Here is a 13,082-nt window from a genome sequence, read left to right on the forward strand (position 1 = left end):
GCTGCAGCTGGCTTAACTAATTTTTATTTCCACATGAGATCGTGATTTTAATGGTGGATTAGGTTTACAAACATGTTGTGAAAAGAGTATTGGATTGCATTGCAGAATTTATGAACGCAGTAAACAATGAAGTATTAAAATATAATTCACGCACACAATATATTTGAAAGCAATAAGAATTAATACGAGAATATACGTGGTTCGATAATATCTATATCCACGGGAGCAATTCGACAAAAGTTTCACTATGTAAAATGAAAGTACATAATGCAAATGGTTTATAATGATCTTCTTCTTCACAATATGTATAGAATGACATATTTAATAACCTCTCAGAGGCTTCCCTCCAAATACCCAACTGTCTTAATGTTCATATTCAAAATTTGAATTCTTTCTCGCAGCCCTGAGAGCACTCGTCGACGATAAGACATCATTGGTCGACGAGTGCTGAATAGTGTTGAATTTCTGGATATTTCTGCTCTCGGTATCTCTACTCGTCGACGAATGAGGCCCACTCGTTGACGAGTCCCTTGTTGCATATCACAAAGACTTCATTCATATGTTTTTCTTCCTTTGTTTATGAACTCCACTAAGTATAAGAGTCACACAAGAACAACAATCTCCACATTTGCGATTATACGCCCCTCAGGAGAACCTGAAAAACATATCTAATTACTCCACCTTGACCTTAGAACGTTCAGTTGGGTTTGTCTCCCTTCCAGTACTTGAAGACATGAAGTAAGTTCAAGCAATGCTTGAACTTTTCGGTAGTGATCGGTTTTGTCAAAATATCCGCTAGGTTTTTAGACGTGTGAACCTTCTCCAATACTAGTTCATATGGAATCTCACATCAATATATTTGGTTCTAGCATGATACACTTGATTCTTCATTAAGTAATAAGCACTCTGATTGTTACAATGCAGCACAACTCCATCTTACTGTAAGCCCAGCTCTTTGACCAAATCGGTAAGTCATAAGGCTTCCTTTGCAATTTCGGCGACTACCATATATTCAGCTTCAGTTATGGACAATGCCACCAGAGATTGTACCATGGATCTCCAACATATAGGTTCTCCTACAAAGGTAAAGACATAACCCATTGTAGACCTTTTGTCATCCATATCCCCTACATAATCAGCATCTACAAACCCCACAACTAATGGATTATCCTATTGCTTGTCGAACATGATGTCGTAACCCAATGTACCTCGTAAGTATCTAAATATCCATTTGATGGCTTCCCAATGTTGTCTTCCTAGATTAGAGAGAAACTTTTCTTCTCAGATTAGAGAGAAACTTACTCACCACACTCACTGCATATGCTAATTCTAGCCTCGTATACACCATGACACACATTAAACTCCCTACGGTGCTAGCATAAAGGACCTTTGACATGTCTCGGATATCATCATCCATACTTGGGCAATCTGCAACAGAAAATTTAAAATGACTCGCTAAAGGTGTACATACCAATTTTGCATTAGTCATGCTAAACCTATCCAACACCTTCTCTACATAACTACCCTACGATAACCATAACCTCCCTGCAGTTCTGTCTCAACGAATCTCCATCCCAAGTATCTTCTTGGCCGAACCAAGATCTTTTGCATCAAACTCTTTATGCAACAGTTCCTTTAACTGATTTACCTTAATTAAATTTATAGTAGCTATCAACATGTCACCGACATACAACAACAAGAAAATAAGAGAACTATCATCAAATTTATTCACATACACGCAATTGTCATACTCACATCTTTTGTTTGCAATCCTGATCATATAAGAATCAAATCTTTTGTACCATTGCCTTGGAGACTATTTCAACTCGTAAAGAGATTTCTTCAACTTGCAAACTAAGTTTTCTTTCCCTAGTTCACAGAATCTCTTCGGCTGTACCAAATAAATTTGTCCCTCCAAGTCACCATGAAGAAATGTTGTCTTCACATCCATTTGTTCCAAATGCAAATCATAATGAGCTTCCAACCCCAACACTATCCTGATAGAAGTGTGTCGGACCACAAGCATAGTCTATTCCGTTTTTTTGTGAGTACCCTTTTGCCACTAACCGTGCCTTAAATTTTTCTCCTTCATTTTCTGAAATTGCTTGCTTCTTCCTATATACCCATTTGCAACCCATCGCCCTTTTCTCATTTGGAAGCTCCACCAACTCCCAAGTTTGGTTCATATGCAATGATTATATTTCCTTAATCATTGCACACATCCACCTACCTTTCTCCTAACCATACACTGCCTCTTGAAATGTAGTTGGATCGTTACAATTAGTAAGGAAATCATAAGACACTAACTCTTCAAATACATACCTTGGCGGAGGTCTGATAGTGCATCTGAATCTCCGTATAGGAACATTGTCGACTTACTGGTTTCCCGAATTAGAACTCCCTGCAACCAAAGGACTAAGATCATTGTCGTTGCCCCGAGCTTCCAACTCCACCTGCACAACATGTTCATCTCAGCCCCAGTTTTCTGGCTCCTATTTCTGTTCATCACAATCTTGAGTACGCTTCACCATAGTCTTCTCATCAAAGACTACATCTCTACTAATCACCACCTTATTTGTCACTAGATCCCATAATTTGAACACCTTCACATACTTTTGATATCCCAAAAAGATGCAACCTCGAAACTTTGTGTCAAGTTTTGATCTCTCCTCACTAGACATGTGAAATAGGCTGGACAACCAAATACCTTAAATCCGAAATAGTCTCTTGCATTTCTCGTCCATACCTCTTCTGTCACTTTACCCTCTAGTGGTGACCTTGGTGATCAATTTATCAAGAAACAAGTCATACTAACAGCCTTGGCCCATAAGTTCTTCGGTAACTCTGCATTAAGCCTGAGACACTGAACTCTTTCAGTTAGAGTTTAGTTCATCCTTTTAGCCACACTGTTTTGTTGAGGTGTCCAGTGAACAGTGAAGTGTCTCTCAATGCCCTGCTGGTCACAAAAGTCCATGAACCTCGAATCATCGTACTTAGTTCCATTGTCTAACCTTAGACATTTGATTCTCCTCCCCATTTGGTTTTCCACTTCAACTTTCCATAACTTGAACTTGACAAACGTATCAGACTTATGTCGTATGAAGTATACCTAGACTTTCCGTGAGTAGTCGTCAACAAAACTCACATAGTAAACATGTCCACCTCTTGATGCTACTTTAACCGGGCCCCAAACATTGGAATGTACATAATCAAGAATGCCTTCCATCTTATGTATAGAGAATTTGAATTTTGTCCCAATAAAATTGAAAGTACATCACCATCATTGCAAACTGAATTTTCTTCTTGAACCACATTCGCTGATTTTGAATTCCCTTCATGCTTTTCAGTATTTCCTTTCTTCCGATTCGGACACTCCGGTTTAACATGCCCCTTTTACCGCACTTATAACACTGGATATCCTTTTTCTTCTTGGATTGAGTACGGGATTTTTGACTCGATCCATTTTTGAAGTTTTCTTTGCCACGCTCATTGTTACCTTTCACCACAAGTCCTTCTCTGTGTGAGTTTTGATCACAAATTTTCAGCCTTTAATGAAAAATTCAACACGGCACTTGTCACCTCTTCTAAATTAAGAATTTTTTTTTATCCATGTAAGTGTGGTAACTAAATTTTCATAAGTATGAGTTGCTCGTAAGAAATTTAGTAACATCAAAGTCTTATCATCTTCATCAAACTTAACATCAATACGCATTAAATCACTTATGATTTGATTAAATGCATTGATGTGTTGATTTAAGTTCGAACCATCAACTATCTTAAGCAAATAAAGACGTTGCTTAAGGAATAATTTATTAGAAAGTGATTTGGATATGTACCGACTTTCTAACTTTTGTCACACAGTTGCTAGAGAATCCTCCATCATCACATGATAGAGCACTTCATCGGCCAAACACAAACGTATTGTGAAAACGACATTTGCCTCCAATTCTTTCCAAGTTGCCTCATCCATACTGACCGGTTGAACACTATATAAGGCCTTCACCATTCCTTACTGTGCAAGCAAATCATTTACTCTTCTCTGCCACAAACCAAAGTTTTTAGTTCCATCAAATTTGACAACGTCAAATATTGCAGAAGAAGAACCCGATGTCATGACAACAACGCTCTGATACCAATTGTTGTGAAAAGAGTATGGGATTGCACAGCAAAATTTATGAATGCAGCAAAAATGAAGCACCAAAATATAATTCACATGCACAAAATATCTGAAAGCAACAAGAATCAACACGAGAATATACATGGTTCGGCAATACGTACATCCACGAGAGTAATCCGGCCAAGGTTTCACTATGTAAAATGAAAGTACACAATACAAATGGTTTACAATGATCTTCTTCTTCACAATATGTCAAGAATGACACATTTAATTACCCCTTAGAGGTTTCCCCCCAAATACCCAACCATCCCAACATTCACATTCAAAATTTAAATTCTTTCTCGTAACCCGAGAGCATTCGTCAACAAATAGACTCTCTTCGTTGACGAGGGGTGAATTTTTGAATATTTCTGCTCTCAGTATCTCAAATGTCTGAACTTTTCTGACTTTCAATATCTCCACTCACCGACGAATGAGTCTCACTCATCGGCGAATCCCCTGCTACACAACACAAAGATTTCATTCATATGTTTATCTTCCTTTGTTTATGAACTCCATTAAGTATATGAATCACACAAATACAACACAACAACATATATAATAACCCACAAGAAGAACCAAAAAAAAAAAAAACCAAAAAATAAAAAAAGGAATAAAAAACGGAAACACTAGGTATTTCCGACGGCATCTCGAGCGCGCACACACGGTTAGGGGTGTGATCCTTTTCTGGTGTGGATAAAATCGGATTCAAACGTTGGACAAGTTAATTATTTTCAGGAGAAAAAAAATCAAAAACCGAAAAAAGAAACAAAAGCAACATGCAGCTGCCGGTGCCATCACCTTGTGGAAGTAACTACAAAGATGATGCTAAATCATGTGTGGAGCAAAAGCATCTCCACAACCTGGCTCATGGTAGGCCTGGCATCCTTGTCTTCCTCCACGCACTGCAAAGCCACTGCAACAAACTTCTCCACCTGCATGTCCCTGTCATGCTTGCTAGCAATTATGGGGTCTCTGATCCCTTCAAGCCCAGACCCAGTTTCAGCAGCTCCATTCATCGATATCATCCTCTTCCTCACCCAAGTTACCAACCCTGTGCTCTGCATCTCCCTTCCACTGCCCTGAACCCCAGATGTAGCTGCGTTCCTTCCTGTTACCATCTCCAACATCACAATCCCGAAGCTATAAACATCCACTTTGGAGGTGATTGACTGATTCAATAACCACTCTGGAGCCATGTAGCCTCTGGTTCCTCGCATCGTCGAGAAGCCCGAATCGTCGAAGCCCCCTCTGTTCAGAAGCTTAGAGAGGCCAAAATCTGCAACCTTTGGTCGGTAATTAGAGTCCAAGAGTATGTTTTGAGGTTTCACGTCGCAGTGTAAAACCCATTCCAAGCACTCTTCGTGCAGATAAGCCAAGCCTTTGGCAGTGCCAACGGCGATTTCAAACCTCTTCTCCCAGTCCAGTGCGTTGGAAGCCAAGTTTTCTGCTAAGGACCCATGTTCCATGTACTCATACACCAAAAGCCTGTGCTTTCCCTCTGCGCAATACCCCCACAACTCTATCAAGTTCCTGTGGTTAAGCCTCCCTATTGAGCTTATTTCTGCGAAGAATTCTGCTTCTCCCTGGTTTGCTCCATTGAGCCTTTTGATCGCCGCTATACGATGATCATACAACACCCCTTTATACACAATCCCAGCTCCTCCCCTCCCAATCTCCTCACGGAAACCCCGGGTCGCCTTTTTTAGCTCGGCGTAGGTAAATTTCTTGAACACAGTCGCAGCAGCCAAGCGGTATCCTTGTTCTGCTATGTCCGAATTTTCCCGGCTTCCAATCAATAAACACCACACCAGGAAGATAAAAGTGATCTCAACACCACCAATTGTGCAAGCGAAACATAGCAAAAACCTTAACACCCCGCTCTCATCTTTCTTTTGGAATGTTCTATCCAGCTGCACAAGAGCCCCGGGGGTACAGTTCAAGGGAACCCGTTTATCGTATTCGCTGACGTTACTTACAGATCCGGGAAGTTTTAAGTGCACCAATTCACGAAATTCCGGAGAATGATATCCGTTGAGCAACAGGGTTTTGGGGTAGCAATTAAAGTAACCCTTGCCCTTGCTATATTTAACCAAGAACGCCTTACAGTCACACTGCAACTCTATGCATTTGTTCTTGCATTGCTCGAACGTGTAATTGCCATAATATTTATAATCATTGCCGTAAAATTTCACATGAGGGAGCTCCAGGAAACTAACATTAGGATGATTATGGCAGGAGAGATTAAATTGCGGTTCGCACCCATGTGACCAATCGCTGGAATTCTTAAACTTGAATCCGGGAATGCAAGAACAGCTGCTACCCGAAGCGGGAGCGTAAGTGCAGATACTATTGGGTCCGCAGATACCATGAGGCTGACAGGGCTGGGGCAAGGCTTGCCACGAAACAACCCAAGTCCATCTCTCCTCGTCCAGGCTGTACAACCGGACATTGCCGTCGAAATCAATGGTCAATCGCCGGCTGAGTACCGACCCATAATCGGCTGACCGAAATTCCAGATCGTCAGAGGACCTAAAATGGCCAGAGGAATCGAGAACGGCAATTCGACTACTATTGTACGTTGACCTGCCAGCATCCCAAGTTAGCAAGCGAGGGTCCGGCCAGTACACACTAGAATATTCAGGACCGTCAAAGAGAAGACGAATGACGTTGTCATTGTCGAAATAAAACTTATAAAACCCAGAAGAGTGGTTTTTTTGGCTTCTGGCTGAGACAAGAGCAGTGTCTTTGGTCAGTGATTGACCGGGAAGAAGGGTATCCGTAGGCCTATCAAAGCTTTGCCAGAGTATTACCTTCGAGGAAGTAGAGACAACGAGATTGCCTCTGTCGGTGAGGTTTAACAGTACAGAGGAAGCAGAAAACGTGCCCGTCGTCCAAACGGTTCGCCGGTCGGCGTCGGACAAGATGAGATTGCCTTTTTTTGAAAGAGAGAGCTTTGAGCGGCGGCCGTTGACCGGGTAGTCTCGGTTAGCCATCCAAACGGAGGTTTTGGCGGATTTGGTGTACCAAATTGCGAAGCAGAAGGCGTTGTTGCCGACGGAGTAAAAGCCGGCGGTGAAAACGCCGTTGGGCGAGAGGAGAACATGATCGAGTTTATCCACGGAGAGTGACGAGCCTTGTGTGAGAGTACTAGAATTAGTACTAGAAGCTGAGGAAGAAGAAGGATAAACCAGAAACAAAGAGAGAAGAAGAATGGTGGAAACGGCGTGACAACTCACAACTTTCATTGATCCTCCGAAGCTACAGTGTGAGGGAGGCTCTGAATGCATTGCAGACCTGCAGTTTGCATTGGAAGCCAGCGGAGGTCGTCCTCCCAGGCTCCCACGTTTACGTTCCACTTGACCAAGACTTTGTGGAGGACCAGGAAAAGCTAGTGAGGGAGAGATTGTGGGCTGCTTTGTGGACCCACAGAGTTTGTGCCGGCACAATTCATCTTTTGATGGGCTTCTGATGACCCATTTTTTAATGGTTACACCTCATTTTCTTGAGCTTTGGACATTTTGGATCTGGACGTCAGACCACTATATGGAATCAAATGATAGCCCGACGAGCGGTGGGCTGATTTGGAATGCCTCTCTCGGTTAGTGCAATCAACAAAATAGCAGCAACACGACTGATGTAAGCTTACTCGGCCAGGGAGATATTTATATTCATAGTTTCAAGTTCAAAATGTAAGATATGAGATAAAAAAAAAACGAGTTATGCATTGCTCAAATTTAATAATTTTGGAGAGATAATGGATTTGAAGTAATATTGAATTCAGATATATGAAATTATATTGAAATTTGTTTAAATTTATCCAAATTCAAATTAAAGATTCCAAATCCATGTTCTCAAACATTACCTTAGAAAGAGTTTTAGATTAATAAAAATTTAAAAAAAAAATTTCTTTAACATTCTACACTTGAGTTAAAAGCAAAAAATTTCTTTGACATTCTACTTTCTTATTTGTGTTAGAACTTTGCAGCTAAACTAAAATTTATATAGTACATTATTATCTTATAATTTCGGGGGCAAGACATATGACATTCACATTGAGAATTATTAAAATTATTGTTTCAAACTTTTCTCTTTCATTCCCATCCTATCAATTTGTGGCCTAATCTTGTTTTCTACCCTATATGAAAAAAATATGAAATTTTATTACTTATATGACGGATTAATTCTTCTCTAATTTTTATTCTATGTTTTTTTTTTTTAATTTGAGAGAAAAATTATAGATTTTAATTTCTTGTATTTTAATTTGCATTGAGTTTTACTTTGTTTCATGTGTTTTTGCTTTTATTACGAGAAAGTAAGACTTGGAATTTGGGAATTTTCTGTCACACTCCTTTCATTGCATTTTGTTGCTCTTAGTGTTGGTTTAATTTATTGGTTTTTTTTTTTTTTTGGATGTTTAAGGTGATTTTTTAAATTTTAAATTCTTAAAATTGTTTGTGGTTTGTTTTCAGTTTCTCTTGAATTTATTGAAATACTAGATGTTATTCTTGCTAAAAATATTTGGCAGCATAATCTAACCTTTTAGCTCTTTTGATTCACCAATTAATCTAATGAAAAATAATACAAATACAATTTGAAAATAATGCTCCAAGGAGTAGGGGGGAGTTCATGTTTTGTGTGTTGAGCATTTAAAAAAAAAAAAATCAAATCGCTCCCCGTAAAGTGTAAAGTGTTAGGGTCGAAGGAGCCCATGCGTGGACTTGATATACATGGGTGAGCATCAACTTAACCCAAAAGTTTAAACATATTAGGTTTTGGGCCCAACCATATATATATATATATACCCATCATCACTCAAATTTTTCATTCCCTATAAATTATTTTTGAAAGACAAAGAATGAATTTATTTATTTTTAAATATATGTGGAGTCATTATTATCATCCCAAAAAGAAAAATACCACTAAACACTCCATAAAGCTAATAATTGTCCAGAAGTGGAAAAAAAAAGGAAAGGAAGTCTTAAAAGGATTTTAATGGAAGATTCCTCAGAATTATTATATGAGCCAATTTGGGGAGAGGAAATAGATTCAGATGATGAAAGTATTTACTCTATTTTCTCATAATACTCTAAATCGGAAGATGGAGTATATGATTCTGAAGAAGAATCTTCTTATTATCTCTAGCTAAATCAGTTAAGATTAGCAATGATGAGAGTATTTGACAAAGCACTAGATTTAGTTTCTCTATCAGGAGAAGAAGAAAATGTGGTGTAGATGGCAGATATGGCAATCCTAAGGATTGTCAAGAATGGAGAATGCCTTGAGCAAGTTGGGCCGAAACATATCAAACATCATGGATACCTTACAGAGAAATTGTAAAATTAAAAGAGAAAGAAGTAACTGCAGAAGTGTCAAAAACAGACGTAGGAACTTTCATTTTACGACTGCTTTCTACACAAGAAATTCATAAGGCAGTGGATAAAAAGACTAGATATATTCATTTTGGAATTGTCCAGATATGGATAGATCCATTGGTAAGGAATGGACAAGATTTACCCATCCTTATTGCAGCTATGGATGGAAGCATTAGAAATTTCAATAGAGCCTTACTTGGAGGAGTTAGGGCAAACCTTCATTCAGGAGTAGCCTGGATTAAGGTAATACCAGATTTACATGTAGACTTACATGATAAAAGTGTAGAAAAGACTTTGCAGGTAAGAATAAATACAAGAGATTGGAAAAACATGTTAAATTGTAGTCCAGAAAGGAGATGTGTTAGAATCATGGCCATATTGTATTTAAAATTTTACAATACAGGTAGACCTGCATTACGAAGGGGAATTAGTAGATTCACACAACTCTTCAAGACAAGTCAAGCGACTAACTTAGTTAGAGGGATACATCCAGAAATAGTTAATCCCAGAGACTTGAGTTGGCCACAAATTTGGGTTACACCTAGATCAAAAGAGTGGTTAAAATCTCTTTTGCCAGAGTCAGTAAGACAAGAGGCAAATAGATTGATCATTTCTAACTCTCTTAGAGATATTACTACCAGTAGGGTAAGTATATCCAGCAAAGATAATTCAGAAATAAGGACAAAAGGACTATTTGAAATTGGTTCATCAAGTAATAGGAGAACAGTGGGCTATAAAACTACTCGGATTCCTATATACTCTGATGAAGATGAAGATCAGACTCATGTAACATACATGGGAACATCAATCTCGAGTGCTAAGTTAGAAGAATGGGCAACGCTCATCAATATTTCTATCAGTAAGATAGATTGTATTGCTCTAATAGATATAGGATGTACGTGGTCTTGTTTGAAGATTCGTTTTCCAGAAATGGCATGGGAACAAGCTAATCTTCATGTAACAGTGGGAAATAGTGCAATTCTTCAGATAGGAGAAATTGTAAGAAATGTATGAATATCAATAAATGACAAAGACTTTGAAGAACAAATTTTTTACTTAATCCTAGAGTTACCAGATGATTTTCTTTTAGGAAATAAATTCCTTAAGAAATATCAATCATTTGCGATATTCTCAAGAGGAATAGTCTTAAATAACCATTTTATTCCAAAATTTTTAGGAACTATAAGGAATTATATAATAGAAGAAAGAAAAACTGATTATCAGGGGAAACTTGATAATTGGAAAGAATTGATATCAGGAAGTATCTTAAAAGTAAATCAATTAAAAGAAGAAAGTAATCTTGAAGAAATCAAGAAGCTACTTTCAGATAATTGGTCAAAGAACCCACAAGCATTATGGCAGAAAGCTATTCCAGAAGCAGATATTGTGCTTAAAAATCCTGATACAATTATAAGAAGCAAAGGGATTGCTTATCCGAATGAAATGATAAAGGAATTTGAGAAACAAATTCCCGAATTATTAAACTTGAGACTCATTAGGCATAGTAAAAGTGAGCACAGAAGTGCTACGTTTATGGTAACAAATCATGCCGAACAAGTGTGAGGTAAAGCCAGGATGGTAATAGATTATAGATATCTGAATAGAGAAACAAGAGATGATGGGTACAATTTAGCTAATCAAGAATCTCTTAGAAATAGAATAACAAGGGAGAAGCTCTTGATTTATTCTAAATTCAATCTCAAATCAGGATATCGGCAAATAAAAGTCAAAGAAAGAGTAGTAGCTCTCCCAGCCTTCACTACACCAATTGCACTTTTCGAATGGTTAGTTATGTCATTTGGATTAAAAAATGCCTCGGGAATTTTCCAAAGAAGGATGGATAAGGCTTTTGAAGAAATGACTGGATTTATTGCAGTTTATATTGATGATGTCCTAGTATTTAGTAAAAATATTAAGGACCATTTAGAATATTTGAAACAGGTGGCACAAGTGTTCAAATGAGGGATGATTCTTTCGGAAAGAAAAACCATATGGATGCAACCTCAGATTGAATTTTTAGGATTAAAAATTCAGGAAAGTGAAGAGGAACTTTAGCCTCATATAGCAAAAAGATTATGTGATTTTCCTAATGAATTTGAAAATAGAAGTCAGTGTCAATACTTTTAAGGAATATTAAATTATATTAGGAAATTTATTAAGAATTTAGTAGAAAAGGCAGCACCAATTCAAAAAAAAAAGGTTTCATTAAAGAATCCTTGGAATTGGATTTCGGAAGATATCGAAGTAGTAAAAGCCTTGAAAAAAGAAGTTTAGAATCTACCAAAATTAGAATATCTAGATGGTACAAGTTAGATATAATTTGGGAAACCGATGCTTCAGATATTGCATGAAGTTGTGTTTTAAAGATTAGAAAAATTGACAACACAGAACACCTCAGCAGGTATTGGAGTGAATATTTTAATGGAGCAGAATTAAATTATCTAATTCATGAAAAAGAATTATTGGCATACCTTAAAGGAATTAGGGCTAATGAACCTTTCTTGGGTAAATCATTCATCATTAGGATAGATAGTTCCTATGTAAAGCACTTCATGGGAATTAAGTTAAAACGATGCACTCAAGTAAGATTGGTTAGATGGAGGAATGAATTACAATATTACTCCTTTAATAAAGGAAAAGATAATATTATTGCTGATACTCTAACCAGATATTTGAATTCTTGCAGAATTAATGGCAAGCAGTAGCAGTAGCAGTAGCAGCAAGCTAATTTGTGCAATTTGTCAAGAATGACATAAGGTGGCAAATTGCCCAGTTGCAAAATTTTTTGACAAACAAAGACAGTTAAATTTCAACCTCATAAAGGGAGAAGGAAGTAACAAAGGAAAAGGAAGTGTTTCTCAGAAGAGATAATGTTCAGTTCCAGGTTCTAGAACAAAGCCAGATGAAGAAAGGAAGCTCATCTAGAAAAGATTAAAAATCCAGTGACAAGAGTCATATTCAATGTTTTATTTGTAGCCAGTATGGTCATTATAGTACACAGTGTATCCAGAATCCTAGAACCAGGAGGATAAAAGGAGAAAGCATGTTGGCAATCAAAGAAAAATAGAAAAATGACTCAATTGTTATCAATAAGAAAGTTTTAGAATCCAGTAAGGATAGAGAAACAATCGAAGTTGATTTTGTTATTGAAGGTATTCTGGGAAGAACTCCAAAAATTTTCTAGAAAAGATAATTAATAATCCTACAATTCCAGCAAATGTATCTTTTTCAGACTATTTAAAAGAAGTAATTGAAATAATGGAGGAATTTGAAGCTACTATTTCAGAAAACTTCAAAATAGTTAACAGGGAAAATATAGCAGAACTCATTCATCAGCAAATCAAAGTGGCAGGGAGCAGCTTATTGGTTTATTGGAGGGAGTTGATTTTTCGATAAATCATTGGTATAAAGAAGGGAATAAAGTGGCAAATGCCTTGGCTCGACAAGGTGCTATGGGGAGGAATAGTTTGTTTACAAATAGTAGTCAACTCCCTAGAGTTTGTAATGGTTTGTATAAATTGGAGAAGATGGGAACGACTTATATGAGGTAT

General features: G+C 37.6%; 1 protein-coding gene across 1 annotated transcript; it reads right to left on the reverse strand.

Moving 5' to 3' along the window:
• Nucleotides 1–4,289: 4,289 nt before the first annotated feature.
• On the reverse strand, nucleotides 4,290–7,500 carry LOC131162069 (putative receptor protein kinase ZmPK1). Its single transcript, XM_058118203.1, has 2 exons — nucleotides 4,958–7,500; nucleotides 4,290–4,615 (listed from the first exon to the last, which is right to left on the reverse strand). Exon 1 carries the CDS (start codon nucleotides 7,444–7,446, stop codon nucleotides 4,990–4,992), a length of 2,457 nt encoding a protein of 818 aa, XP_057974186.1. The 5' UTR covers nucleotides 7,447–7,500; the 3' UTR covers nucleotides 4,290–4,615; nucleotides 4,958–4,989.
• Between the last annotated feature and the right edge of the window lie 5,582 nt (nucleotides 7,501–13,082).

The sequence above is a fragment of the Malania oleifera genome, chromosome 8 (genome assembly GCF_029873635.1).
Source record: "Malania oleifera isolate guangnan ecotype guangnan chromosome 8, ASM2987363v1, whole genome shotgun sequence".
Lineage (NCBI taxonomy): Eukaryota > Viridiplantae > Streptophyta > Magnoliopsida > Santalales > Ximeniaceae > Malania > Malania oleifera.